A 27594-nucleotide genomic window follows, 5' to 3' on the forward strand; every position below is an offset into this window, starting at 1 on the left:
ATGAGTGTCAGGGTATTTTATACTGTCAGGCAGTCATCCCCACAGCCTCCTCTCTCCTCCTTTCTACTGTGCTATCCTAGAGTCCAGGACCCCGGCAACAATGCCTCTGTTGAAACCTGCAGGTAGGTGTGCAAAGTGTTTGGAGAGCTCGATTCTTTTAAATGCAACCATTCCTTTAAGCATCTTGTCAGCTTTGATGATCCTTTCTTTAGGGTCAGAGTAGCTTTGATAATACTTTTCAGGAAGAAGCAAGGCATGATTTTCAAGGATTTTTTTCTTTTTAGTTTTGGAAGGGAGGTAATTTCCTAAAACTGTATTATGTGGTAGCATCTTGGATGATCCCAGTTTGAAAACTGTAGAAGATATTTAAAATCTACTCTGCTCATTTAAACAAAGCTGGTGCCGTCACCTTTCTGAGAGGGGTCCCCTACAATGTCTCTAGCTAGAGGATTAGTTGACAACCATGAGCATAGTGGAAATATTAACCCAATCACAATCCAGGTTTGTACACATAGTAATTTTTAGAATAATAATGTCTTTTTCATTACAAAAGAAATACATGTCTCCTATGAAATAAGAAAGAGAAATTACACTGAAAATAAAAGTAATAACACTCATGTAGAGAACGCAGAACATTTAGGAAAGTAGTAGTAAGAAAAAAACAATCACCATCCCATCATCCAAAGATACCACCTTTCACATGTCAATTTATTTTCTATGCAAATTTAAAGCATTTTTAAAAGCATTGTTATGATTATTTCATACATACATATTTCACTTTATATCCTGCCTTTTTTTGGCTTAACACTGTGACTTAATCATTTACCATAGTTTTTTAAACTCTCCCTAAACATCATTTTGAATGACTGTGTAATATTTTAATTTTCTTAACTAATCCCTTAGGTTCTTTACAATTTGGGTAAGTATAATTATACTCTGAGAACAATATTTGCCCCTAAAGCTTTTTCCATTTTTAAGGATGAAAATCAGTCATGGCTGTTTGGAAGGTGTTACTAAATTGTTTACCAGATGTGCTTTTTTTGTAAGCATTGTAAGAGAGTTTCCATTTCTCCAGATCAGATTTCTTTAAAATCACATTTTACAAAGTGTACCTCTTTAAAATTATAAACATAAATTTAAAGAGCCATATTAGAAAGGAAAAGAAAAGAAAGGGATGTGTACTGGCCATATTCCTAGGGGTTTCGGATGGCAGCAAATTGTAGGTAAATGGAAGAATAACTATAATATCACATTCCACCACACCCCTTTCTTGTACAGTCTACACCTTTCTATTCCAAAGCACCGATTAACAGCCACTATGATTTCTGAAAGTTGTTTATATATTTTATCTTGGTTTTTTTTACTTCATACAGCTAAAGAAAAACGTGAGTATTTTGGACTATTTTTCCTGCTATTTGCCAAAGGGTCAATTAAAAAATGATACTATTCATTAATTCAGAAACATGAGTATTTTTCAGCAGTGTTTATTAAATGATACCATTGAAAGCCAACAAAGATTAATAATGACCAGGGGTGCCTGGGCGGCTCAGTTGGTTAAGCGTCTGCCTTCATTCAGCTCAGGTCATGATCCCGGGACCCTGGGATCGTGCCCCGTGTAGAGCTCCCTCCTCAGTGGGGAGTCGGCTTCTCCCTCTGCCCCTCCCCCTGCTTGTGCTCTCTCTCTGTCAAATAAAAAAATAAAATCTTTTTAAAAAAGATTAATAATGACCATAGATATTCCATAGCATTGCAAATGAACTCATGGATTTTCTGGACTCCAAAAAACCCCCATTTTTTAAAGAGAATCTCATGGGGCGTTCATTTGATGTTTTAAAATAAACTGATGTTCTTCTTTAGATATAGATTAGCCAAGGGGGTCTATTGAGTCTTGCCTTAGGAAATCCTCAGCTCCAAAACGAAACATTTCATGGTAAATTTTTGTTACCAGATAAAATAAAAATCTCACTTTAGATAAAACTGTAACTCTATGTTCCCCTCCATCTCAAATGAGACTTGTCCTTTAGTTGACGGATAGTAGGTCTGCCTTGGAGTTCCTCTATGAGATGAGATACGGCGGACGAAACACCTACGACCTGTCTTTCTTGCACACCCCTACAGCACTGCTGAGAAATAAGCATGCTTTTCTGGATCTGTTGAGCGAAGAGGCAAGCATGATATTCCTTTTCTCAAGAATCTTGCACTTCCCATGTTAATAATAATAATTCCCAACTTCTTTATAGTACTGTGTAGTTTTTAAAGTATTTCTTGTTTAATCTTTATAACAGTTCTCTGAAGTTGACATTATTATTAGCATTCCCCTGTTATGATGATGAACACTGAGACTCCCTGTGATTATGTGGTTTGCCCAAGGCCATCCAGCCTCCACAGACACTTTTTCTCACTCCACTCCTAGTTCAGTGTTCTGGCTTCATCATTCTACTACTTGTTTCTATTCTCTTGTTGATTCTATATGTAAATGCAGATGTCCTATCCTCAAGATATTTCCACTCAGATGCTCCATTATTGCAAATGTAATATGCTCAAAAAAGAACTCAACAATTATCTATACAGACCCAAGGGAGTCATCTGTCCTTTATTCCATAAATTCAGACTGTCACCATATCTTATCTCATCATCTTTTGAAATACCAGTTTCACTCTTTCCTTCCCACAATCATCACCACTCCCTGAAATATTTTTGAAAGGCAGAGTTCTTGAATTAGGAGTCAAGTTTCAGCTGTGGTTGCAGGAAGTCAAAACAACTGGTTGATTCAGTGGAAGGAAACATCAACCATATAATTTGGGGGCATCATGTAAACCACTTCTTGACAGTAGAGTTTCTACTTTTCAACTGTCTCTAGTGGCTTAGGGAGATGCAACCTTAGTAAAAACAATAACGTTTAAAAATATGAAACAAATGGATATGTGCGGTCCTAGATAATGACTGCTTACTCTGGAAGAGCCGGATCTTTAGCAAGTAGGGTTTGGTTTCTGGGCATCCATTTCCCTGCTGTCCTTCCTGAGGCCTCCAGCAGCATTTCCACAGACCCACCATGACAAGCCAGTTACATCTTCATCCTCATCCCCATCCTCATCCTCCTCCTCCTCATCATAACCAGCTAGCCTATTTTTATTTGCCTTTCATGGTGCATGAAGCCTCTTCTAACTTCTGCTTGCCATTCATCCTTGAGGCGCATGTGCTTGCTTGTGATTCTCATGGAGGAATGATACTAATTTCTGGGGATCAGTTGGTAGTGGGGTGGGGAGGTATTCTCAGACTATCAAATGTATCTACTTCGAGTTCCATTTGGTCCTTTGTGGATTGTGGTACTTGTCAAAGAACTACTCCAGAGCATCCAAAGACGGTTTTCAGTTTCAGGCAGTGCTTGAGTTTAATGAAGCAAATAGACGCATGAAGTTTGGCCAGTAGAGTAGATTTCTGTTGTTCTCCTGTGCTAAGCCAGATGTTGAAAGCAGGATGACCTGACAGTGTTGGCAAAGTTATGAATCAATTGCTATCATTTCCAATGTATGCTTCAGCCTAAACTAAGTCATATCATTTATCATTTCCTTAATAGCCCAGAATTAACCCCAATACCACATAGCTGTCTGACCAATGCTGCCAAGTTACATTATTCAGTCTGAGCTGGTGCTTTATACTCTGTAAAGCATTTCCACATACATTATCATGACAGCCTATGAGTGAGGTTTTGTAGGTATTAGTCTTACCACTTTACAGATAAGGAAACTAAGACAGAGGAAGGTGAAGGTGTCGGTAAGTGCAGAACAGGGACTTGAGCACATTACACTTCCTTAGGTTAAATCTGAAAATGTGGCATTTTGGAGACCTGTATAGATACTGATGGGGCAGTATGCAAGCAGTTTGCTTTGTCATCATGTGAAGAATGTTCCATCTTCTCCTGTTGCTTCAAATAGCTAGCTGTTTGCCAGTCTCATTATTTGCTACCTGCTCTTTTCTGGAAATACCAAGAGATTTTAGAAGTATAAGAGGTAATGATGAAACAACTGGGTATGTGGAAAATGCAATGGAACTTAACAGAAGAACAGATACTTAATGGCCATCACCACCCTCTATGATGAAATTAGTTCTCTTACATCCAGAGAGTCTTAGGGTTAGTCATTGCCAAGCAAAAACTCACCCCTCCAACCATTCTAAGAATGGGAATATTAAGGGGTGCCTCAGTTGGAAGAGCATGCAACTCGATCTCAGGGTTTTGAGTTTGAGCCCCACATTGAGTGTAGTGATCACTTAAAATAAATAAACTCAAAAAAAAAAAAAAAAGGATGGGCATATTAAAGCATATAAGAGTAAAATTGGCTTTCTAAGGGTCATTCATTATGGAGGACCACGTGTCCACAAGAATTGGGACTCCCAACACTGGGTAGTAAATTTCAATGGCTCCCTTCCCCCACATACCAGCATATCCTCAAGTTTTCAGGATTTGAAATAATGTGTGAGAGAGACACAGTATCTGCTCTGTGAGGAAGACAGACCCAAAGGACACATTTATTTCTCAGAACTACCTAGATCCCTGGTTCTCTTTAGGAAGAAAAACTCCAAGGACTGACAATCCTATTCACATCTTCACAAGCATCAGAAAAACTTCACCAATTTAATGAGAAGGACTATGTTGCATGGTTACTATGAAGTCAGATTTAGCCCTGCCAGAAACAGGTGATCTTAGATTAAGTGCTAGTCCTGCAAGAAGCCAATCCCATCTTTAGGACCTCCTGAGATGTGCTGTGAGAATCTGACCTGTGTCTCTGAGAATGGATTTCCAAGCTACCCACCCAGAAACCTCTAAAGAGAGAGCAGGCATTGAGCTCTGACATGTTTCTGGGACGCTGGTTAGAGTATAGGGGACCCATGCCCCCAGGGCAGTCCTTAGCACTGTGCCTTACACATAGCAGGAACTCTCTGATGACCTCTGACAAAGGGCTTAAATACTAACCCATGAAAACCTCTTTTAGAAATTGATGATGCATTACGTAGCTTTGCTGAAAAAGTGTTTGCCTCTGAAGTCAAAGATGAGGGAGGCCGTCATGAGATTTCCCCCTTTGATGTGGATGAAGTCTGCCCAATTTCTCATCATGAGATGCGAGCACATATATTCCGCCTGGAGGCCACGTCCACCTCTATAAAAGACAGGAGGTAAGTGGTGTAAGGGGAATGTTGGGACACTGGGACACAGGAAGGGGAAATGTCAGGGCAGATAGTTCACTGTGCCAGAGCTAAAATTCTTCCCTCTCCCCAAGACGCCCCACCCCAGCACTGTATAAGCTAGGACAAGATTACCAATGACTCAAAAGAAGAAAACAGTAGACCTCCTGTGCTCATCGCATCTTCCTTCAGTTGAAACCTCCCTATCTACCCAAGCAAGAGGATGAGAGCTCTATGCAAATTGCTCCAAACCACTGTGGGCTGATGGCTGCTGGGTACATACTCAGCTTACACACCATGGGTATAGAAACCAGAACACGAGAGCCTCATCTTCAGAGTTTGGTTCTAGCCAACTTTAGCACTGTGCTATCTGATACGAATATTGCCCTCTGGTCAATCTGACCTTCTCCGGGCCTCAGGGATACAACCCTCCATTTCTGCCTTTCTGCCCTGGTCCTCCTTTTCATTTTATGTCTTTAAGGAAAGAACAACAATCCACCTTCTTGGGCATGCCCCATAGGACCTAACGTAAGTCTTGGGTCAAAGTAGAAACTCAATAAATACTCCTTGATTTGAGGAAGTAATATTGATTAAGCAACTTATAAGTTCCATACACTAAATCTCACCGAATTCTTATAAGGTGGGTATTATTACACTACTTTTTCATATGGGGCAACACAAGCTCAAGAGTTTAAGAACAAGCACAAAAAGACACAGGTAGTAACTGACATAGCCTGTGCTTCCTGTGGTACCCAGACTGCCCATCTGCCCGTGAAGAACAAGGTCATGCTGAAAGCCTTCTAGCATGTTCCCGAAGGCCCACTGTTCCAAGGGCTACCAGGAAGAAGGGAATACAGTCATGTGATACCTCTTCCCATATGGTTGGATCCTGTTTGTGACACCCGCTGTCATTTTAATGTTCACCTTTTGTCCTCAAAATGAAATTGGACAGTGAAACCTCAATCTATCACAATGAGACTCCCAATGAAGCCAAAGTTAAATCCTTTTATTTTTGCATTTCAAACCCAGGAAAAAACGTTCCCATGGACAGAAGACCATTAACTTGTCCATTCCCCAAAGTGAAACATCTTCCACCAAACTGTCCCACATCAGCGAATACATTTCATCTCCAACCTACCAGACCGTGCCTGACTTCCAAAGAGTGCAGATCACTGGAGATTATGCCTCGGGGGTGAGTCGCTCCTTGCCCCTCAGATGCAGCTGCTGGGAAGACACAGCTTGATTGTTTCAGCTTCCTTGCTTCGTCCCCTTCCTACTGAGGAAGGTGTTAGCTAAGCCATCCTTTGTTATACTTCCTTATTGCCTCTCAATACCAATATGCTAGACCTTCTATTTCTGTTTTGCTCTATCATCCCACATAATTTATCCTCCTTTTATCTCATTTGCTTGCACATGGAGAATATGTGGTAGAATGCAGTGTATGTTACAGAATACACTAGACAAATTTGGGCACAGGAGACAACGAGAACAGCTGGTGGGCTAGTCTCACCGAGGCTATCACAAAGTCGGACAGGGAGCCTCGGGAGACACAGGGGGCTCTTGGGAAAAGATGGGCCCAGGACAGCCCTAGACTAGAGAGAAGGGCTGCGGGTAGCATAAACGAATCAAAGAAAACAGATGGGAAGAAAGAGAGAGAGATGAGAAGAGTGGAGAGCCCAGAGAAAAGAAGGAAGATGAGAGGCTAGAAAATTCTAATGGGGCTATTGTTTTTGTTTGACCAACGGTCATCTCCCATTTCATTACAGATGCTTACACAGTAGGTTATTGCCTGGAATAGACTCTAGTTATGCCACAGGGATAGTAAACTCATGTCACAAACAACTTGACCTGCCTGTCCTATCCAGAACAGTTGGGCAACTAATAAATCTCTGCCACGTGGACTTGCAGAATCAGCATCATATTGGTGAAACTGATGGTTAGCTATCAGTCTATACTCCAAATATAGTTTTAATGATCCATCCTAAGCCCTCTTCTCATGTAACTGACCCCCTTAGGGTCAGTTCCAAGATACTTAAAAGTGACAGAGCAAGGAAACAAACACGATTCTGGTTTGTTCACTTTCTGTACGATAACATGGGTCCTCTGCAAATGGCGGGCGTTTTAGATAGTAAATAACTGAAAGGAGATGTTTAATAGAGAGAGGGAAAACAAAGATTGGAGACCTCTGGAGTTAAAAAAAAAAAAAAAGCCATAAAAATTAGGAGACAAACTTGATACCTCTGTACTTGGTAGGAATAAAAATAAAAAGAAGGAAGATGGGAGGGAGGACAAGGTTCACAGAAGTCAGGGAGTAGCTGCTTCTCCTCTGAAAGCTGGAGGGCACCTGAAACCATGGCCTGGAGTCTTTGAAGAACCAGTGTGTTGCAGTACCTGTTGGCTGGATGTGGCTGAGCTGATGAGCAACACCCTACCGGGTTGTGGTCTATGCCCCATCGGTCTTCACCCTTGTAACTGAACAGAGAGGTAGGGAGATCAGGACTAGGTTTCCAAGGCCATTAATCCCTGATAATCAAATGATTTCATTTAATCAGGTCTTATTGAGCACCTACTCTGTGTGAGGCATTGTGTGCTAAGTGCTGAAGACACCAAGGTGAATATCTTTTCCAGCTCTTATCCTAGAGAAGATAGACTGGTGGCCCATTATGTGGCAAAGGAACAAGCATGCCACATTAGAAGCAGAACCCTAGCTCTAGCACCTGAGCCAGACTTTCTTAGCTAAGGTCAGCAAGCCTTTAAAAAGAGTTCAACTGATTGGGATCAATATCTGGACCTCAAACACTGGGAACACTTATATTGGTCCCAGAAAGTCTGTGGGCTCTGATGATGAGCATTCAATGATTTCAAGTTATGACTCCTTGGGCGTGCCAGGCTCAGCCAGGAGTCGGGGATGGCACATGGGAGAGGCCAGTTTAGGAAATTTCCGGCAGTTCTAAGAAAATGTTACTCTAGAATCTTGCTATTTTTAGCCATGGGTAAAATTCTCTTTAAAACCATCCAAAAGATGGGGCGCCTAGGTGGCTCAGTTGGTTAAGCGACTGCCTTCGGTTCCAGTCATGATCCTGGAGTCCCGGGATCGAGTCCCACATCGGGCTCCCTGCTCAGCGGGGAGTCTGCTTCTCCCTCTGACCCTCCTCCCTCTCATGCTCTCTGTCTCTCATTCTCTCTCTCAAATAAATAAATAAAATCTTTAATAAAATAAAATAAAATAAAACCATCCAAAAGAGTGGAGTGCCTGGGTGTCAAAGTTGGTTAAGCATTCGACTCTTGGTTTTGGTTCAGGTCCTGATATCAGGGTCCTGGGATCAAGCCGCATGTCAGGCTTTGTGCTCAGTGTGGAGTCTGCTTAAAGATTCTCTCTGCTTCTCCCTCTGCCCCTCCCCTCATGCTCTCTTTCTCTCTAAAATAAATAGATAAATCTTCAAAAAAAGTTTAAAACCATCCAAAAGAATGGGTGATGTCCTGATGCATCTATAGATATAGAAGGCAGTGCGTGCATGACAGGGTTGGAAGGATGTGTGACACTTTATTCATCCCCAAATATTTCCTTCACTGACCAAAAAGTAGTGTGAATTCTCAAATTAGAGTGACGTCGTCTTTCAGTTGAGATACTGTCTTTAGAAGCCCATACGTAAAAACTCCGTATGTTAGGGGCGCCTGGGTGGCTCAGTCGTTAAGCGTATGCCTTCAGCTCAGGTCATGATCCCGGGGTCCTCGGTTCGAGCCCCGCATCGGGCTCCCTGCTCGGCGGGAAGCCTGCTTCTCCCTCTCCCACTCCTCCTGCTTGTGTTCCCTCTCTCGCTGTGTCTCTGTCAAATTAAAAAAAAAAAAAAAATCTTTAAAAAAACAAACAAACAAACAAACAAAACTCCATATGTTACCTGGAAGGAAGAAAGTATTCTCCATGTTAGAATGGGATCTTTTAATCACATTTGCTAGATAATCACTGCTTTCTGGCAAAACCCCCAAACAAGCACCAGACTATATAAGCAAAGTCTTACAGAGCAGGTGAGTTTTAGTAGAAACAGAAGAGTTGGAAAAACTTCAGGACCTGCTCCTGGAGGAAGACCCAGGGCCCAAGTCAAGTAGGAAGCAGCCATGTGAGCAGGCAAGGTTCAGCATGGGCAGCAATAACCAGGAGAGTGAGCTCGTACCAAAAACAAACTTAACCCGCTTCTTGGATTTTCACAGGAGCGACTCCTGATACTCTGACATTTTCTCGGCAGGTTACAGTTGAAGATTTCGAAATGGTTTGCAAAGGTCTATACAGGGCATTGTGTATACGGGAGAGGTATATGCAGAAGTCATTCCAGAGGTTCCCTAAAACCCCTTCCAAGTACTTGCGGCACATGGAGGGTGAGGCTTGGGTAGAAAATGAGAGCTTCTACCCAGGTAAGTAATTATCTTATGCAGTGTATGAAATAGATCTTTAGGTTTAGCTACTAAATATCAAATATGCCCCTAGATTACAGTAGTCCCCCCCCACCCAATCCATGGTTTCCATGGTTTGGCTTTCTGCGGTTTCAGTTACCCGAGGCCAGCTGAGGTCCATGAGCAGATGATCCTCCTGATTTATTGTCACGTCTGTAGTGGCCTTATGCTAGGTCACAATGCCTACATCAAGCACCTCACCTCATCTCACGTAGGCATTTTATCATCTCACGTGATTATCCCAAGAAGAGTGAGTATAGGGCAATAAGATAGTTTGAGAGGGGCACCTGAGGGCTCAGTTGGTTAAGCATCCAACTCTTGATTTCAGCTCAGGTCATGACCTCAGGGTCATGAGATTGAGCCCCGTGTCAGGCTTTGTGCTCAGCGGGGAGTCTGCTTGAGATTCTCTCTCTCCTTCTCCCTCTGCCCCTCCCCCCGTTCATGCTCATTCTCTCTCTCTCTCTCTCAAAATAAACAAATAAAATCTTAAAAAAAAGAGACCACATTCACCTAACTTTTATTACAGTAAATTGTTATAATAGTTCTATTTTATTATTAGTTGTTGTTGTTAATCTCTTACTGTGCCTAATTTATACAAAAACAAGTAAGTTGATAGAGCAGTAGCCCATTAATAGGTATGTAGGAAAAGACATAGTATATACAAGGTTCAGTACCATCCACAGTCTCAGGCTTCCACTGGGCGTCTGAGAACATATCCCCTATGGATAAGGAGGGACGACTGTAGAAGTAACCCAGTCTAAAAATATCATACTCATCTTTGATCCATTGTCTCTCCTGCCCACGTGCACAATCATATGATTAATTCCGTACAATATCTCTCAAAATCTCCCCTCTTTGCTATTCCCCAAACCCTAATTTAGGCCTATATTTCTCCTTGTCCAGATTACTGCCATAGTTTCTGACCTACTCTGTTAAATTCTAATCTCACTCCCTTTCGGTTCATATTCACTTTAGTGCCAATTATTAAAACAGATCTGAACATGTCCTTCTCCTAACAAAAACCTTTCACTGCTGCTCATCACCTACGAAGTTAAGTCCAGTCTTTAGCCTGGCATTCAAGGCCTGCCATCAGCTGGCCTCCTAACTACATTTTATTTATTGATTTTTGGTCTTGCACCCTCATCCTATTTATCTACTCCACCTCTGTTCTGGTGGGAAGTATTTCCTGTCCTCCATTTGGTTCAGCCCTTTCCTGCCCCTGTACTGTTGTCATTCTGTGCCCTGTGCCTGAACAGGGGAACAGTTCACTTTTTCTCTGTATGTCCAAATGTCCAGATCCAACCTCATCCTTCAATGTGCAGCCCAGATACTATCATTTCCTCTCTTCCTCTAACCTCTGGATAAATCTAAGCTATATGTTTTGACTTTCCATAGTACTTTATTTACATATCTCACTTTTTTACTTTCTGCCTTATATGAAGTTAAGTACCTATTTTTCAATAATCAGATTTTAATAATTTCACAGATTTCTATTGTATAACTTTATCATAATTTGTTTAACCAATTCTTACTTTTAGGCGTTTAGATTTCTGACTTTTAAAAATGTATTTCCAATAAGGCTACAATAAATGGCTTTATATAAAAATCTTTGTGTAGTTGCTTTACATCTTTCAGAATATACTTCTAGGATTGAAATTTCAAAGGAGGCAAATATTAAAGTGTTTCTGAACTTCAGATTGTGATATCATTAAAGATTTCCAGTTCCGCCACTTCTTCTCTATAATTCCTTTTAATATTAAAATCATATTAAACATGTATCCAGTTTGGTAATGCATCAAATCAGTTTACCTATTTTCTACAATAGTGACATTTAGGATATCTGTTTTGCCTTTGTTTCTTCTAAATTATGCTTTGCCTCTCTAGGATGTTTAAGTATAAAGATTCGAAAATTAAGATTTGACACAGCAACATACTGTTTCACATCTCTCATGTTCCTTAGCTCCCAGTTTTGAATAGAAAATGTGTGAGTTTTTCTTTCTATATTATTTTCCCCACTCTGGCCATTAGTCATCACTTACAAACTGAAGACTTCCTGCTGCCTTGGGCACATACTTGTTGAAAGTAAAAGGCTAAGCGCGTTACAGGCCATGACAGCACGGAATTTGTTCTTGGCTTTCTTAGGTTGAAATTGTTAGCACTGGAAAGAAGGGGACATTTACCCACAAAATCCCTTCTCAATTCCTTTGGCAGACATTGTAAAATCGTAGGTGCTTTAAAAGGTGGGTCAGGGCGCCTGGGTGGCTCAGTTGGTTAAGCGACTGCCTTCGGCTCAGGTCATGATCCTGGAGTCCCGGGATCGAGTCCCACATCGGGCTCCCTGCTCGGCAGGGAGTCTGCTTCTCCCTCTGACCCTCTCATGCTCTCTCTGTCTCATTCTCTCTCTCAAATAAATAAATAAAATCTTTAAAAAAATAAATAAATAAAAGGTGGGTCATATATTATAACAAGAACTATAATTCTTATAGTAAGAATTTATTTCATATTTCCATTTATATGAAATCCACTCTAGGTGGAGCACAAAGGCTCTTTAGGGCAGTGAGACTATTCTGCATGATACTATAATGGTGGATATGTGTCATTAGACATTTGTCAAAACCCATAGAATGTACAACCCTGAGAGTGAACTCTAAGGTAAACTATGGACTTTGGCTGGTTATGACCTGCCAGTGTATGTTCATCCATTGTAACAAACGTACCACTCTGGTGGAGGGTGCGGATAGTGAATAAGGCAGTGCTGTGTGGGGGTAGGAGTATATGGGACCTGTGGACCTGGTGCTCAATTTTGCTATGAACCTAAAACTGCTCTAAAATATAAAGTCTATTAAAAAATAACTGCTCTAAGTTAAGACTTACAGAGATGGTTGGTTTTATTAAGGAAAAGATCCAAATTCTACTTTTTGACTGTAGTTTGACTTTTATTTCTATGCAATTATCTCATAAGCTAATAAAATGTTCTAAACAGAAAGCCTTTGATAACCTACTGTAGTAGATAAAATTATTTGTAAGTACTACATCAATTATGTGAACAATACTTCTAAAGAGCTTGAAAATCATTCTTACGCTAGAAACGATCTTACGGTTATTTTACACTACTAATTTAGCCCCTTTGGAAAATAATATAAAAATAAACTTTAGCTGAGCCCTGGATAATTATAACCTATGACGTACAGGATTCCAGACGAATGAGATCTTACAGCATTTCATATTTTGGTTATTTTTATGCGGCCATTTATCTTATTTCTTGATCTATTTTACTCTGTGTTTTATTGAAAAAGTCTTTACCCCTCCTATGAAGAAAGAAGACCCCTTCCGAACTGATGACCTCCCAGAAAACCTCGGTTATCATCTCAAAATGAAAGATGGTATAGTTTACGTCTATCCTAATGAGGCAGCAGCCGGTAAAGATGAGCCCAAGCCACTCCCTTATCTAAATATGGACACCTTCTTAGATGATATGAATTTTTTACTTGCTTTAATTGCCCAAGGACCTGTGTAAGTGTTTAATGATGTCTGACCTATTACTACTCCCACCACTACTTCTACCGCCACCCCCATTACTACCGCCACCACCACCCCAACTACCACCACCACCCCCACTACTACTGCCACCCCCACTACTATCACCATCACCACCACTACTACCACCACCACCCCCACTACTACCGCCACCCCCACTACTATCACCATCACCACTACTACCACCACCCCAATACTACCACCACCCCACTACTACCCCCACCCCCACTACTACCACCACCACCCCCACTACTACCGCCACCCCCACTACTACCCCCACCCCCACTACTATCACCATCACCACCACTACCACCACCCCAATACTACCACCACCCCACTACTACCCCCACCCCCACTATTACCACCACCACCCCCACTACTACCGCCACCCCCACTACTACCCCCACCCCCACTACTATCACCATCACCACCACTACTACCACCACCACCCCAACTACTACTACCACCACCACCCCAACTACTACTACCACCACCACCACTACTACTGCCACCACCCCCAATACTACCACCACCCCCACTACTACCCCCACCCCCACTACTATCACCATCACCACCACTACTACCACCACCACCCCAACTACTACTACCACCACCACCACTACTACTGCCACCACCCCCAATACTACCACCACCCCCACTACTACCACCACCCCTACTACTACCACCACCACCCCCAATACTACCACCACCCCCACTACTACCGCCACCCCCAATACTACCACCCCCACTACTACCCCCACCCCCACTACTACCACCACCACCCCCACTACTACCGCCACCCCCACTACTACCCCCACCCCCACTACTATCACCATCACCACCACTACTACCACCACCACCCCAACTACTACTACCACCACCACCACTACTACTGCCACCACCCCCAATACTACCACCACCCCCACTACTACCACCACCCCTACTACTACCACCACCACCCCCACTACTACCACCACCCCTACTACTACCACCACCATCCCCAATACTACCACCACCCCCACTACTACCGCCACCCCCAATACTACCACCCCCACTACTACCCCCACCCCAACTACTACTACCACCACCACCACTACTACTGCCACCACCACTACTACTGCCACCACCCCCAATACTACTACCCCCACTACTACCACCATCACCACCACTACTACCACCACCACCCCAATACTACCACCACCCCCAATACTACCACCACCCCCACTACTACCACCACCACCCCCAATACTACCACCCCCAATACTACCATCACCCCCACTACTACCACCACCACCCCCAATACTACCACCACCCCCACTACTACCACCACCACCCCCAATACTACCACCCCCCAATACTACCACCACCCCCACTACTACCACCACCACCCCCACTACTACCGTCACCCCCACTACTACCCCCACCCCCACTACTACCACCATCACCACCACTACTAACACCACCACTACTAGGACTATTACTACTCAGAGTAAGAATGAGTATTTACTAAGTACTTACTATGTTCAAATACTATGTGAAACCCTTCATGTACATTATTTCCTCCCTCCTCCTCATCATTCTCTGAGGTGGGTATTTTTAAAATTGCAGTTTTATAAGCTGAGACTTTGATGAGTTAAGTAATGTGCCCAAAGTTACACAGCTGGCTGAGCCAGGATTCAAGCCCGAATCTGCCATCTCCAAAGCCAGGGCCCTTAGTCTTGAGCAACATTGTCTTACCTGGCTTTTTATTATTATTATTATTATTATTATTATTATTATTTAACTAATCCCTACACCCAATGTGGGGCTCGAACTCACAGCCCCGAGATTAAGAGTCACATGCTCTTCCAACTGAGCCAGCCAGGCGCCCCTCTCCCCTGGCTTTTAAATGCCTTCCCAAATCCTCCTTCATTATTCTGTCCAACTTTGATGAAAAGATTGAGCTCCAGGAGCCCAATACTTTTCAAGTGAGATTAACTGCAAACTGAAATGTTCGTTCCAGTAATTGCTTCCTATAGGTAATAAGGGTCCTGATGGTTTTGAAATCATGTCTATTTTCCTTAATTGTCTGAATGTTTCAGAATTATGTGATTTAATTTTTCACAGTAAGACCTATACCCACCGGCGCCTGAAGTTCCTCTCCTCCAAGTTCCAGGTGCATGAGATGCTCAACGAGATGGATGAGTTAAAGGAGCTGAAGAACAACCCCCACCGAGATTTTTATAACTGCAGGAAGGTAAACATTGTCACTGCTCAGAGGTCACTGCTGGGCAAAAACATTAACCCAATTAGTTCTTGAGTGGTACAAGAAAGATACTGTTTCTCTGATTACCGTAAGATTCCTGCAGGTTCAGTGGATTTAGTGAACATAGATGAATTATTCTAAAAGGTTAAAATGCCATTTCTATTGTTTTCCACACAGAAAGGTTTACCACATTCTTGCCACAAAAAGTTATGATGATCGTGAACAAAAAAAACAACAAAAACAAATGAAATCTCAAAAACTGCTATTCGAGGATTTGGAAGATCTTTATTCTAGTCCTTTTTCTTCTACTTCCTGACTCTAAGATATTGGGGGAAGTGATTAAATATTTCTGAGTTTCAGTTTCCTCATTTGTAAAATTGGGAAATACATCTGCTCAGTCTAGCTCACAAGAGGACTATGAGTATCAAATGCACTAAGGACTATGGAAAACTAATCAACTTAGAAACACTTCCAAGACGTGTTCTGACCATTTAAGTGATGGCAAGAAGTGGGGATAGATAATATACGAGCAGATATTTGGGACCAAATCCTGGCTCAGCCACCTGTGTAACCATGGCTAGATTAATCTATCAAATTTCTAGCTTATAAAATAGTAATCGTAAAAATACCCAACTCATAAATGCCATCACTGGGCCATGGCTTCATGATTTCCATCCTTTCTCCCTTCGGGGTGAAAGCTGTGGCAGCTACTTCATTTCGGGGGTGGAGAATGGTCCCCAAGAATTTTGTGTTGATCAAATGTAGGGAGTAAATTGGATGTACAGATAGCCAAGAGAAATGGGCTTTATTATTACATCCGCCTAACCTGTCACATTCTTGCAAGGGTACAAGGAGGTGCTATGGGTTCTTTTCGGCTGGGCCACGTTTACCAGCTGTCAAGTCATACCCCTCCATTTATTCCTTTCTCCTGCCTCAGTGGGGTGTGCAGGCACTCTCTAACAGAGCAGCATGACTAAGGCTGATTGTTGGTTTTCTTTCTCTGAATGTACACACAGGTGGACACCCACATCCATGCAGCTGCTTGCATGAACCAGAAACATCTGCTGCGCTTTATTAAGAAATCTTACCAGACTGATGCTAACAGAGTGGTCCATAGCACTAAGGAGAAAAATCTGACCCTAAAGGAACTTTTTGCCAAATTAAAAATGCATCCCTACGACCTGACTGTTGATTCTCTGGATGTTCATGCTGTAGGTTGAAAAAGATTATGTCAGTTTCATGCTCATACTGAGAACCTCACAGGCCTTTCTCCTACAAACTCCCCCCTTCTCAGAGCCCTCTTAACCATGTCGGCTGACCATGCTGGCTGAAAGCACCCACAGATAATTTTGAGGTTCACTCGTTGTCAACTGTCCCAGATTCCATTCTTGGAGACCAACCCCTCCCCCTGTTCCCAGGCTCCTGTGCCTGGTGGCCATTCCCTAGCTCTCTATGTCCCATATGTCCCATTATACATATGTCCTATGTATAATGATACACTTGCGCTCCTGTTTCCTGATTCAGGGACGCCAGACCTTCCAGCGTTTTGATAAGTTCAATGACAAATACAATCCTGTAGGAGCAAGTGAACTACGAGACCTCTACCTAAAAACAGACAATTATATTGATGGAGAATATTTTGCCACTATTATCAAGGTGAGGAGGAACCAACCAGGTCTATGGTACCTGGACTGGTTCTTGAGGAGGGAGAGGATGAGAGGGAGGAAGGGTAGGAAGGAGAGAAGAGAGGAGGAAGCAAGGAGGGAGGGAGGGAAAGGAGGGAGAAGAAGGAAGCAGGAACTGTGCTATCCCTGGGGCCAAGCACCACAGAAATGAATATAAGAATTTCTTTGGAAATGTCCACTCAAATGATTTTAAAACACTTCTATTCCCAGAAGCTGAGGGTGTGGATTTGGGACTGACTAAGGACTCTTTTTGGGCTCTGGGAGTTGTAAGCCTGGAAAGAGGTAGGATTGGAATCCACTCTCATCTTCATGGCCTGAGCACTAGGACACAGGAATGACATGGTGGACTTGGGAGATGTGTGTTTTCGCAAGTAGGAGGTGTAAGAAAAACTGAATGTCTTTTTCAGGCACCTGGATAGGATAACTCATCATCCCTTGTCTGACTTTTTCACTCTCTGTAGACACCTTTATGTCTTATCCATCTCTTACTGATTAGATTCCCCTCATCTCTCAATTTCCTTAGATCTTTTTTTAAGATTTTATTTATCTATTAGAGAGAGAGAGAGAGCACCCACATGAGAGAGAGAGAGGGAGAGAGAGAGAGAGCAGGAACAGGGGCAGAGGGAGAGGGAGAAGCAGGCTCCCCACTGAGCAGGGAGCCCAACGCGGGCAGGACTCGATCCCAGGACCCTGAACTCATGACCTGAGCCGAAGGCAGACGCTTAACAGACTGAGCCACCCAGGTGCCCCTCAATTTCCTCAGATCTTAACCTGGAATAGTTTCCCTCTGGCTTCCTTTCACACATGCTCTGTTCTTAGTACCTACCTCCACTCCCTAGACCCCACAGGTTTAGACCCCTGAGGGACTTGTGGGAATTCCTGGCTTTGGATTCCTCTCTTGGCTTTGCAGGAGGTAGGCGCAGACCTGGTGGAGGCCAAGTACCAGCACGCCGAGCCCCGCCTGTCAATCTACGGCCGCAGTCCTGATGAGTGGAGCAAACTGTCCAGCTGGTTTGTCCGTAACCGCATCTACTGCCCCAACATGACCTGGATGATCCAGGTCCCCAGGATCTAGTACGTACCTCCCCATCGGAGACCCTAAAGCCTGGCTTCATCCCACCTGTCAGACCTCGTCCACACGAACGAGGAATATGCAGCAGTCACAATAAGCTTTGTTATAGCGGCACTCAGAACTGGGTCCTGGGGGCCTGGTTTTGTCCACTCCAGGTTCAACACTCTTGACCAGAGACAGGAGTTAAGAAGATCATTTCAGTTCAGTTCTCTAACCAGGTTTTTTGGTTTTGTTTTTTTAAAACACAGGACTTTATGCAGATCACAAAATAACTCACTGAGAATATTTAAAACTTAGCTAGGATAAGAACTATGTACACTTTATTCCATTTTTCTCTTTCTCTTGGTCTTCCTCTCTGTGTCCAGTTCATTCTTTCCCATTCTTATCTGTACTGGGATATAGCTTTCTTGTATCAGAACCTCTAACACCATCTGCCAATTGTCTCATCCACAGGTGCTCAAGTTCTCCATAATCAATGAGTATTTATCAAAGGTATTACTACCTGCTAATTACTCATTGCCCTCAGGGATGCTCAGTATCATTGATCTTTTATCGAACTTAAGTGTTTATATATTTTCTGGCCACCTGCCCCTGTGTTCTGTGTGCTCTGGCAATGCAGGAGTTTTCTTCCTGTCTCTTTAGCCAAAAAAAGTAGCTTTTTTGACTGGGGTAGAACTTCCTGTATTATATCCTTATACAGAGAGGCAGTAGCTGTGGTAGGAGCATGGACTCTGGACCTAGACCGGCAATACTTGAATCCCGGTTCTATTACTTATTAGCTGTGTGGCCTCGGGCAAGTTTCATGAGCTCTCTGTGCTTTTGTTTCCTCATCTTTAAAATGGGAGCACCTGACTGGCTCAATCAGTAAAGCATGCACCTCTTGATCTCTGGATGGTGAGTTCAAGTCCCACTTTGGGCATAGAGCTTGCTTAAAATGATTTTTTTTTAAAATAGGGTCATAAAGGTACCTAATATATTGAGTTGTTATGAGGATTAAATTCACTAATATTTCTGGCCACTTAAAAGAGTGAATGGCATATACCGAGTGCTATATTAGAGTTTGTTAGATTGTCTCTGGCTACAGCATATCAGAAGTGTTCTTTTTTTTTTTTTTTTTTTTTAAGATTTTATTTATTTATTTGTCAGAGGGAGAGAGAAAGAGTGGCAGGCAGAGGGAGAAGCAGGTTCCCTGATGAGCAGGGAGCCCGATGCAGGGCTCGATCCCAGGACCCTGGGATCATGACCTAAGCTGAAGACAGACGCTTAACCGACTGAGCCACCTAGGCATCCCCAGAAGTGTTCTTAATAACTATTTCATGCTCACCATCTTATACACCACAAATAAATCACTGAATCTTTTGTGACACAGTTTCTATACTCTTCATCTTCTATTTGCACTTAGCTGTGAAGGTTAATATTTTTGCCACAGAGGGTTTGTAGAAGAGATGAGGACAACTGGTTCAGCAAGAAATTTGTATTCTAGGCCCATTCTAAACTGAATCCCTCTTTATGGTAACCAAAAAGAATGTACCTAGAATGGACACAGTCTTTTCCTGAACAAGGCATTTGGCCCTCTGTTTCCCTCATACAGGGGCTATCAATCCTAAAAATATTTTCCTCCTGAATTCTCTTCATTCTTGCCTCTAGTGATGTGTTTCGATCTAAGAATTTCCTTCCACACTTCGGAAAGATGCTGGAGAATGTTTTCATGCCCGTGTTTGAGGCCACCATCAACCCGCAGGCTCACCCAGACCTCAGTGTCTTCCTCAAGCATGTAAGCATGACCCGTTAGGCCTTCCTGTCGCTATGCATGAACCAGGACTCCCACATAGCTGTGATTCATTTTTGCTGCTTATCTCTGACGTTTGGTCCTTGCCTTTGGGAGCTGAAAGTTTGTCTGAGGACCGGAATCTTGCAGTTGGACTGACCCCATTGCATGGCTCCCTGTTCCGGACAGATTACTGGCTTCGACAGTGTGGACGATGAGTCCAAACACAGTGGACACATGTTCTCGTCCAAGAGCCCCAAGCCCGAGGAGTGGACAATGGAAAAGAATCCATCTTACACCTACTATGCCTACTACATGTATGCAAACATTGCGGTGCTCAACAGCCTGAGAAAGTAAGTAGACGAGTACTGGAGCTAGAAGGAGAGGATTCCTTTTTTTTTTTTTTTTTTTTTTTAAGATTTTACTTATTTATCTGAGAGAGAGAGTACGAGAGCAGAGTGAGGGGCAGAGGGAGAAGAAAACTCCCCGATGAGCAGGGAGCCCGATTGTGGGGCTCCATCCCAGGACCCTGGGATCATGACCTGAGCCAAAGGCAGACGCTTAACTGAGCCACCCAGGTGCCACAGGAGAAGGAGAAGATTCTATTTGACACACCTCTGCTCAGACATTGGCGCCCTGGGTGGTCATCCCACTGCACTGCTGGGATGCTTCTGACTGGCTCCAATCAGACCCTTCTTGCCCTTGTCTTTTTGTTTGGTTTCTTTCTTTATTTAGTAGCAGGAACGGACATTTTGGAGCCTTCAGTAACTTTCACAGTTCCTGAAATTCCACAGTTTAGGAATTGATACTAATCACTGTGCAATGTATTATAAAACTCCACATGTTACCCTTCTTGATATACTTGGGTAAGGAATAGAGGAATATTATGACAGCATTTTCTGGAAACATTTCCCCCTCAAAAGCCTGAGCAGGAGAAATGAGAACATGGTGATATTGGTAAATTTCCTGTTGAAACTGAAGGTAATCAGATCTTGACTTTTCCTCCATACCCTCTTATCCTTTATTGCCTCTTTTTTCAGAAGTCTGGGTTCAGGAAGAATTAAGATTATGATTTGGAATTGCCAGTCTTACTGAATCCTTTAGATGCTTCCACTCCCTTACAGAGTGTTATTTTTTTTTCTACCTGATTTGCTTGTAAATCACTCCATGCCCAGAATTGCTGCCAGGTCCTAGTCAGCCACCTGTGATTATATGGCAATTCCCTTTCCCTAGGGAACGAGGCATGAATACGTTCCTGTTCCGACCTCACTGTGGGGAAGCTGGGGCTCTCACCCACCTCATGACCGCATTCATGACCGCAGATAATATCTCTCATGGCCTGAATTTAAAAAAGGTAAGTTGGAGGTTCTCTTTCGAGTATTTTTTATATTGGAGCTAGAGGAGTAATTTTTTTTTCCATATCATTTTGTCACAAGTCATTATCAACACTGGCATCAAATGAAAGCAGAGCAAAAAAGATTTTTGAGGTTATGAAGTGCAGTTCATTTTACAGAGGCCAGAGAAGTGAAAGGAGGTGCTCAAGATTACCTAGCCAGTTAGTGGCAGGGATGAATGAATGCAGGTCTTCGGGCTTCCATTTTAGAATTCTGACAAGGGATAATTCAGAGGCGCTTGGCTTACCTTAAACTGGTTTTCACCAGATTTCTTGTTATAGCATGTTTTCAAACGCCTCTTGTGAGAGTCAGAGAACTTTCTCGTAGAGAGAAAAAAAAAAACAAAAACCCAACTGTTTCAAGGTGAAGTCTCTTCTCTGAGACAGACCATCTAACTTAGGCAATTAAAACTCAAACATTTGGTTTGACTCAATGCTTCTGAAAATTGATGATCCCAAATAAATTTATTCTAAATAGTATTTACATTTAAACACTACTATTGTTCTTTACTAAGGGATTTAAAGAACACATGATCATCTTGTTGAAAGCTAAAACTTGAGGTAGATCATGGGGTTTTAACACTTCTAGTTTGTAGCGCTTTTTCAACACCCTTAAATATTGTTTTTCACTTTTTCTTTTCAGAGTCCTGTGTTACAGTACTTGTTTTTCTTAGCCCAGATTCCCATCGCTATGTCACCATTAAGTAACAACAGCTTATTTCTAGAATATGCCAAAAATCCTTTTTTAGATTTCCTCCAAAAGGGACTAATGATCTCACTGTCGACAGATGACCCAATGCAATTCCACTTCACCAAGGTACGTATATGGAATCTTGAGTGATACAAGCATATTTGGCGGGACTGTTGTTGCCCATCCAGAATTTTATTTATTTATTTATTTGAGAGAGACTGAGCCAGTGAGAGAGAGAGAGAGAACATGAGCAGGGAGAAGAACAGAGTGAGAGGGAGTAGCTGAGGAAGAGGGAGAAGCAGACTTCCCACTGAGCAGGGAGCCCCCCATGGGGCTCCATCCTGGGACTCCGGGATCCTGAGCTGAGCCAAAGGCAGACACTTAACCGACTGAGCCACCCACATGACCCTGTTGCCCAACTAGAATTTAAAAGTCAAATCAAGGGATTTCACTGTAGTTTTTCTGCTGGGTGCATGTTATTATTTTTTTTTAATACACTCTTTTTTTTCTTCTTTCTTTTTTGCCTCATTTAAATAAATAATCCAAGGAGCCCCTAATGGAAGAATATGCCATTGCTGCACAAGTGTTCAAGCTGAGTACCTGTGATATGTGTGAAGTGGCAAGAAACAGTGTTCTGCAATGTGGAATTTCTCATGAGGTAGACCTGTCCTTGACTGGTTGCCCTTCTGCATATAGGACCTGGTAACTGAGTACTGAAAAGATAGTTGGGGAAACACATGTAGAAAAATTATCCCACAAATCATATGCCGTTACTATGGACAGGGACTAGAAAGAAGTCTTCTATCTCTCTGGCTATGCCTTTGGCAAGGCAAATAATGGACACTTGACTTCTCAGCAGACCATGAACATTGAGGCACTGGATGAGTGCTTTTAATGGTTTATTTTTTCCTTTTGTCAGTAAGATAAGGAAGGAATCTTTGTGGAAGATGTAATTATAGTCTATATCAGGATAAAAAGACAACAGTCATTCTGCTTCCTTTTCTCTTACAGGAGAAAGCAAGCTTCCTGGGCAACAATTACCTTGAAGATGGCCCTATTGGAAATGATATCAGGAAGACAAATGTTGCCCAAATCCGCATGGCCTATCGCTATGAAACCTGGTGTTATGAACTTAATTTAATTGCTGAAGGCCTTAAATCAGGAGACTAAATAATAAACCAAATAATAATATGGGTGAGATTTTCATTGGAGAATATGAATAATAATAGTTACCAGTTATTGAATCTCTACTATAAGCCAATGATTATACTAGATATTATTCCACTGACATTATTTCACTTAATCATTTTCACTTTATGAAGTAGATAATATTACCTTCATTTGGGGGAAGATGAGTAAACTGAAGTTAGTGAAGTTAATAACCTGCACAAGGACACATCTGTTGAGTGGTAGCAATGGGGATAAAGGCTTGTCTGACTCCAGAGTCTCTGTGACTTTCAGGCAAAACATTTGCTCACATTTGCTCATATTTTTGCCCCACCTTAAAAACTATTAATAACTAATAATAACTTGAGGCGGGGCAAAAATTTGAGCAAATGACTTGCGATTGGGAGAATGTAGGCTTTGGGTTTATAGAATGAAATTTGCTTGAGGCACTTGGACCATTGAAACATCCTTTTGACAGGATACAACAGAAGACTGGCGTTCTTAGACAAAAACACGTGTTGCCCAATATAGAAAATCCATACTTATGAGCTATTACACTTAGGGAGAATTTATCTTGCAAAAGGACTCTTAGTTGTAAGGACATACTTGGCAATAAAGTTATAGTCAGCTGTCCTTGTACATTTTAAATAACTTCACTTACCAAAATAAGATACACATGTACCTTTTTAGAAACCTGCCTGTTACTCAAGGCCTGCCAGGTAGAATTCCAATTAGCTAGACCTTACTTCTACACATACAACTGTGTTGCCATCTAGTGGCTGGGCTGATAGTTATTTAATTTATTAAACAATTATTGATCAAACAGCTCAAGTATAGGGTGCTATTTAGACAGCAAAGGTATAAAGAATAAGATTTCATTCCTACTCTCAAGTTGTTCACAGTGTGAAATGATAAGATGGGTGCATACAAATGTGAAAAAGAACATTTTGTGAAACATCTCAGCAAGTAATGACTTTTCAAATGGAAAAAAAAAATTAAAGGCAAATTCCTGCATGTTTCCACATTCTGTACAGGTAGCTGTAAGGATGGGTGTGATCCTGACAGCATGTTTATACTAGCCCTCCTGTAAGAATCCTCTCCCTGGTTTCTGAAGTTGAACTTCTGTTTGCTGACTATTTGTAAGTCCCCTGGAGAACCTGATTTTATTTTACCTTGTCCTCCATGTCATCAAAATAATACAGATTGCTAAATTAAACTTTCTATTCTCAGACTTAAAAGGCATTAACTACCATTAGTTATATCTCCATCTTACCCATGAGAGGGCAGTAGAATACATACATGTTAATTCCTTTATTACAGCCATAGAACCCATGCCAGATTTGGTTTCATATTTGGTACTTGGAATTCAATCGGCCTCATTTTGCCAAATAATCTTCCTGAATGCAAAGTTTGGACTTTGACATCAATTTGCATTTTGAAATAAGTTTTAAAATCATACTATTCTAGCTTAAAATTTCATCTTAGACAACTATTTGGGAAATTTTCTAAATACGGAAAGATTTGGGGATTATGAAGGGGGTAGTCCGTGAAGATCACTGTTCAAAATTTAGGCAAACAATATTGACTTATTTCCTCATCAAGACACGATTTTTAAAATGTCTTGTCATTACTTTTTTTTTTTTTTTCCACCATAGAAGGTAATTCCTGTTTGATTGTCCACAGCTCATGGTTTCACAACGGTGTGGGATATGCAGCTTTTACTGCTTTGGCTAAATTGGCTTGTGACAGTCATCTGTGATGTGTAACCAAACACCTCTCTCTCTGGCAGTCTTCTATTTTGGTACCTCTCTGTGAACAGATGTGGGAGGATTTTGGTCATCAGACCCAAGAGGCTCTGGTGGGGTTGGGTGGGGTGGGGTGGGGTGGAATGGGGCGGGACGAGGTGGGGTGGGGCGGTTAGCCAGTGCCTGGGAAACAGGCTCAACTCATCCCGACTGGCAGCCTTAGTGAAACTGGGCTGCCGCTCGCAGTAGGCACAGCGCCATGCCCATACCCGAGTACGAGCGTGTTGCAGGCGTAGTGCTCAGGCAGGTGTGTCACAACAGGGCGTGGGGGCCGACCTCAGCACTGGGAGTATCAAAGACACCCTGCTCTGGGACTTCAAACCTCAGGTGTTCGGAGCGTTATTTGCATCTGTCTACGTTTCAAGTTGGCACTGGACTGCAATTGCAGTGGCAAGAGAGAATTTTATGGTTTCCTTGAGTGAGGTGCCATTTGGATTCCTCGACTAAACTAGGTGGCTGTGAAGAGTCAACCTTCATGTAAAGTTCAGGTCCATCGCCGTAGGGCCAGTAGGACCGCAGGCACGCCGACTGCAATGGAGCTTTGGCTAGAGGCCTTGGCCGGCGTCCGGGGGATCAGGGTCCGGGACAAGGTTCTGGCCCAGAGGCGGACTCGAACGGGGGCGGTTCTCCTTTCGACGGTTTTCGGGCGGGGCCGGGGGCGGGCCATAGCGTGAGGAGTGGGAAGAGGAGCCAATAAGAACCGGGCATTCCCGGGCGGGGTGGGGCCGCGGCCTGGCGGGGCGGGGTCTTCGCGGGGCCTGCGGGGACCGGACGGAGCCAACCCCGAGCGGGAGCGCGGAGTCCTGGTGCCTCCGCCGAGAGGAGGAGAGCTTCGCAGCCTGGCCGCGGGGGCGGCGTGGAGATCGAGGGCAGGTAGGCGCGGGGCGACCTGGGGCGGGCTCTGAGGCGGGGGCCTCGGTCGCTCGCGGCGGTGGATGTCAGACGCTGGGCGTCGGGAGCCGGACTGGCAGTGCGAGAGCGGGCCGGCGGAGGTGTCGGCCCCGGCCCCGAGGGACGCGCGAGTGTCGGACCCCGCGCCCCGCGACGACGGGCCTTGGGAGCCCCGCTCGTGGGCCGCGGCGGCTGTGGCGGAGCCCGGCGGGCCATGTCCCCGCCGCTCACCTCGGGGACCGGGGGCGTTCGGCGCTCGGCAGTCCTAGGGCAGGGAGAGGGAGCGCCCCGTCCCGATGGAAACGCGGGGCTGTCGCCTGCCGGGGTTGGCGGGGGAGCTTGAACGCCGACAGGCTCAGACGATGGACTTTTTTTTTTTTTTCAGACGATGGACTTTTAAACATTCTTGCCTTTTGTGTGTTTTGATTCTTAACAGAATCTGACAAGCACAACATTGAAAGTCGTCCAGTAGGATTTTGATGTTAAAATCGGACAATGGAACATCTAAGAACTTTTGAGTAACTAGTATAGCAGATGATGATTAGATGATGAGTCAAGGGCTGGAGTTTCGGCCAGGACCCACAGAACAGATGTGATACCTCGGTCAAATCGACTTTTCTGGGCCTCTGTTTTCCTTAGCTGTAAATCTGGGATGTTCGCGCCTAGGGGTATTCTGAGGGTCAAAGGAGATGAGTGAGAGTAGTCTGTAAATGTTAGGTATGGTAATTTGTGCACCAGCTGCAAGCTTATTCTGTAAAGCAATTGCTAAATGCCAGGCACATAGTAGGTACTCTGTAAACCTTTACCCTGAAGCTACTGATTCACCCCCAGTGTTTTAGATAAAGTCTTAAATCTCTGTTTACTGAGTAAATAGTTTAAGCTCTCTTTTTTTCCCCCCACAAAATCACCATTGTTTGAAATGTGGTCCATTTTTAATGATCAATGAATTTTTCTAGAATAGCACATATTATCTACACATTGTTACTGAATTACTTATCATGAAGTTCAGGACCAATCAAATAATCTACTTTTTTGCTTTAAGTAAATAGTTATAGTTTAAGTTACCTGGGAGTATTGCTTCAGATCAAGACTTTCATAGGCTTTTGTAAGATTTTAGTCCTTCAAAACAAAATTAATATGTAGCTGTATTTTTTTGTACAGCCTTTATTATAGACATCTGCATTCTTTTCTATGGGTATGTGAATGTATGAGAGGTCTTAGGGGGAGAATGGAAATAAAAAAGGGAATAGCAGTTTGTAACCAGCAGACTTTTACTGGGGATACTTGTAGGCGTGTTCTGAAGTAATTTCCCAGGCAGAAACCAGGAAATGTAGTAATTGTGTCTCTTGGCCTTTCATTAGGGTTTTTGTTTTTTTTTTTTTATGTTGACTGTGGCAATAGATTTTTTAAAATGCAGATATAAAGGAAGAATGTTAGTTTTTTTGATGTGACAAGAGTTTTCTAAACATGGAAATTGTATGTTAAATGATCTGTCTTGTATTATAGACAAGAATTTTAGGCCACTGGATACTAAGAGCAAATCAAATGGAGTAGAAGGAAAGATCCTAGTGAATATACTTTTTGTGTTGCTTTAAAAGCTTTAGCGTTTCAGCAGTTCAGTGGAAGACGGGTGTTTTGAAACTACTTAAAACATCATTTTAAATATGTACTCCATATATAAATTTTCCTGTAATTTATAATTTGTTCATC

The 27594-nt window shown here is 42.9% G+C and overlaps 2 protein-coding genes across 4 annotated transcripts in view; both read left to right on the forward strand.

Moving 5' to 3' along the window:
- AMPD1 (adenosine monophosphate deaminase 1) lies at positions 1 to 23403 on the forward strand. The gene is given in 17 exon segments (XM_036088503.2): positions 1 to 36; positions 38 to 122; positions 1374 to 1385; positions 4992 to 5172; positions 6211 to 6373; positions 9426 to 9591; positions 12927 to 13143; positions 15274 to 15403; positions 16429 to 16623; positions 16937 to 17068; positions 18008 to 18171; positions 19817 to 19943; positions 20127 to 20290; positions 21171 to 21291; positions 21974 to 22147; positions 22569 to 22679; positions 23033 to 23403. Coding segments are annotated over 17 exon segments (2337 nt in total). The 3' UTR covers positions 23192 to 23403.
- Positions 23404 to 25760: 2357 nt separating this feature from the next.
- DENND2C (DENN domain containing 2C) overlaps positions 25761 to 27594 on the forward strand; it is a 79775-nt gene continuing 77941 nt past the window's right edge. For all 3 annotated transcript variants that reach the window (XM_036088501.2, XM_036088502.2, XM_078072572.1), the window contains exon 1: positions 25761 to 25866. The gene's annotated coding sequence lies outside the window, so the exon portion shown is untranslated. The remainder of the gene's footprint in view (positions 25867 to 27594) is intronic.

This window comes from Halichoerus grypus, chromosome 5 (genome assembly GCF_964656455.1).
Source record: "Halichoerus grypus chromosome 5, mHalGry1.hap1.1, whole genome shotgun sequence".
In the NCBI taxonomy this organism is placed as follows: Eukaryota; Metazoa; Chordata; class Mammalia; order Carnivora; family Phocidae; genus Halichoerus; species Halichoerus grypus.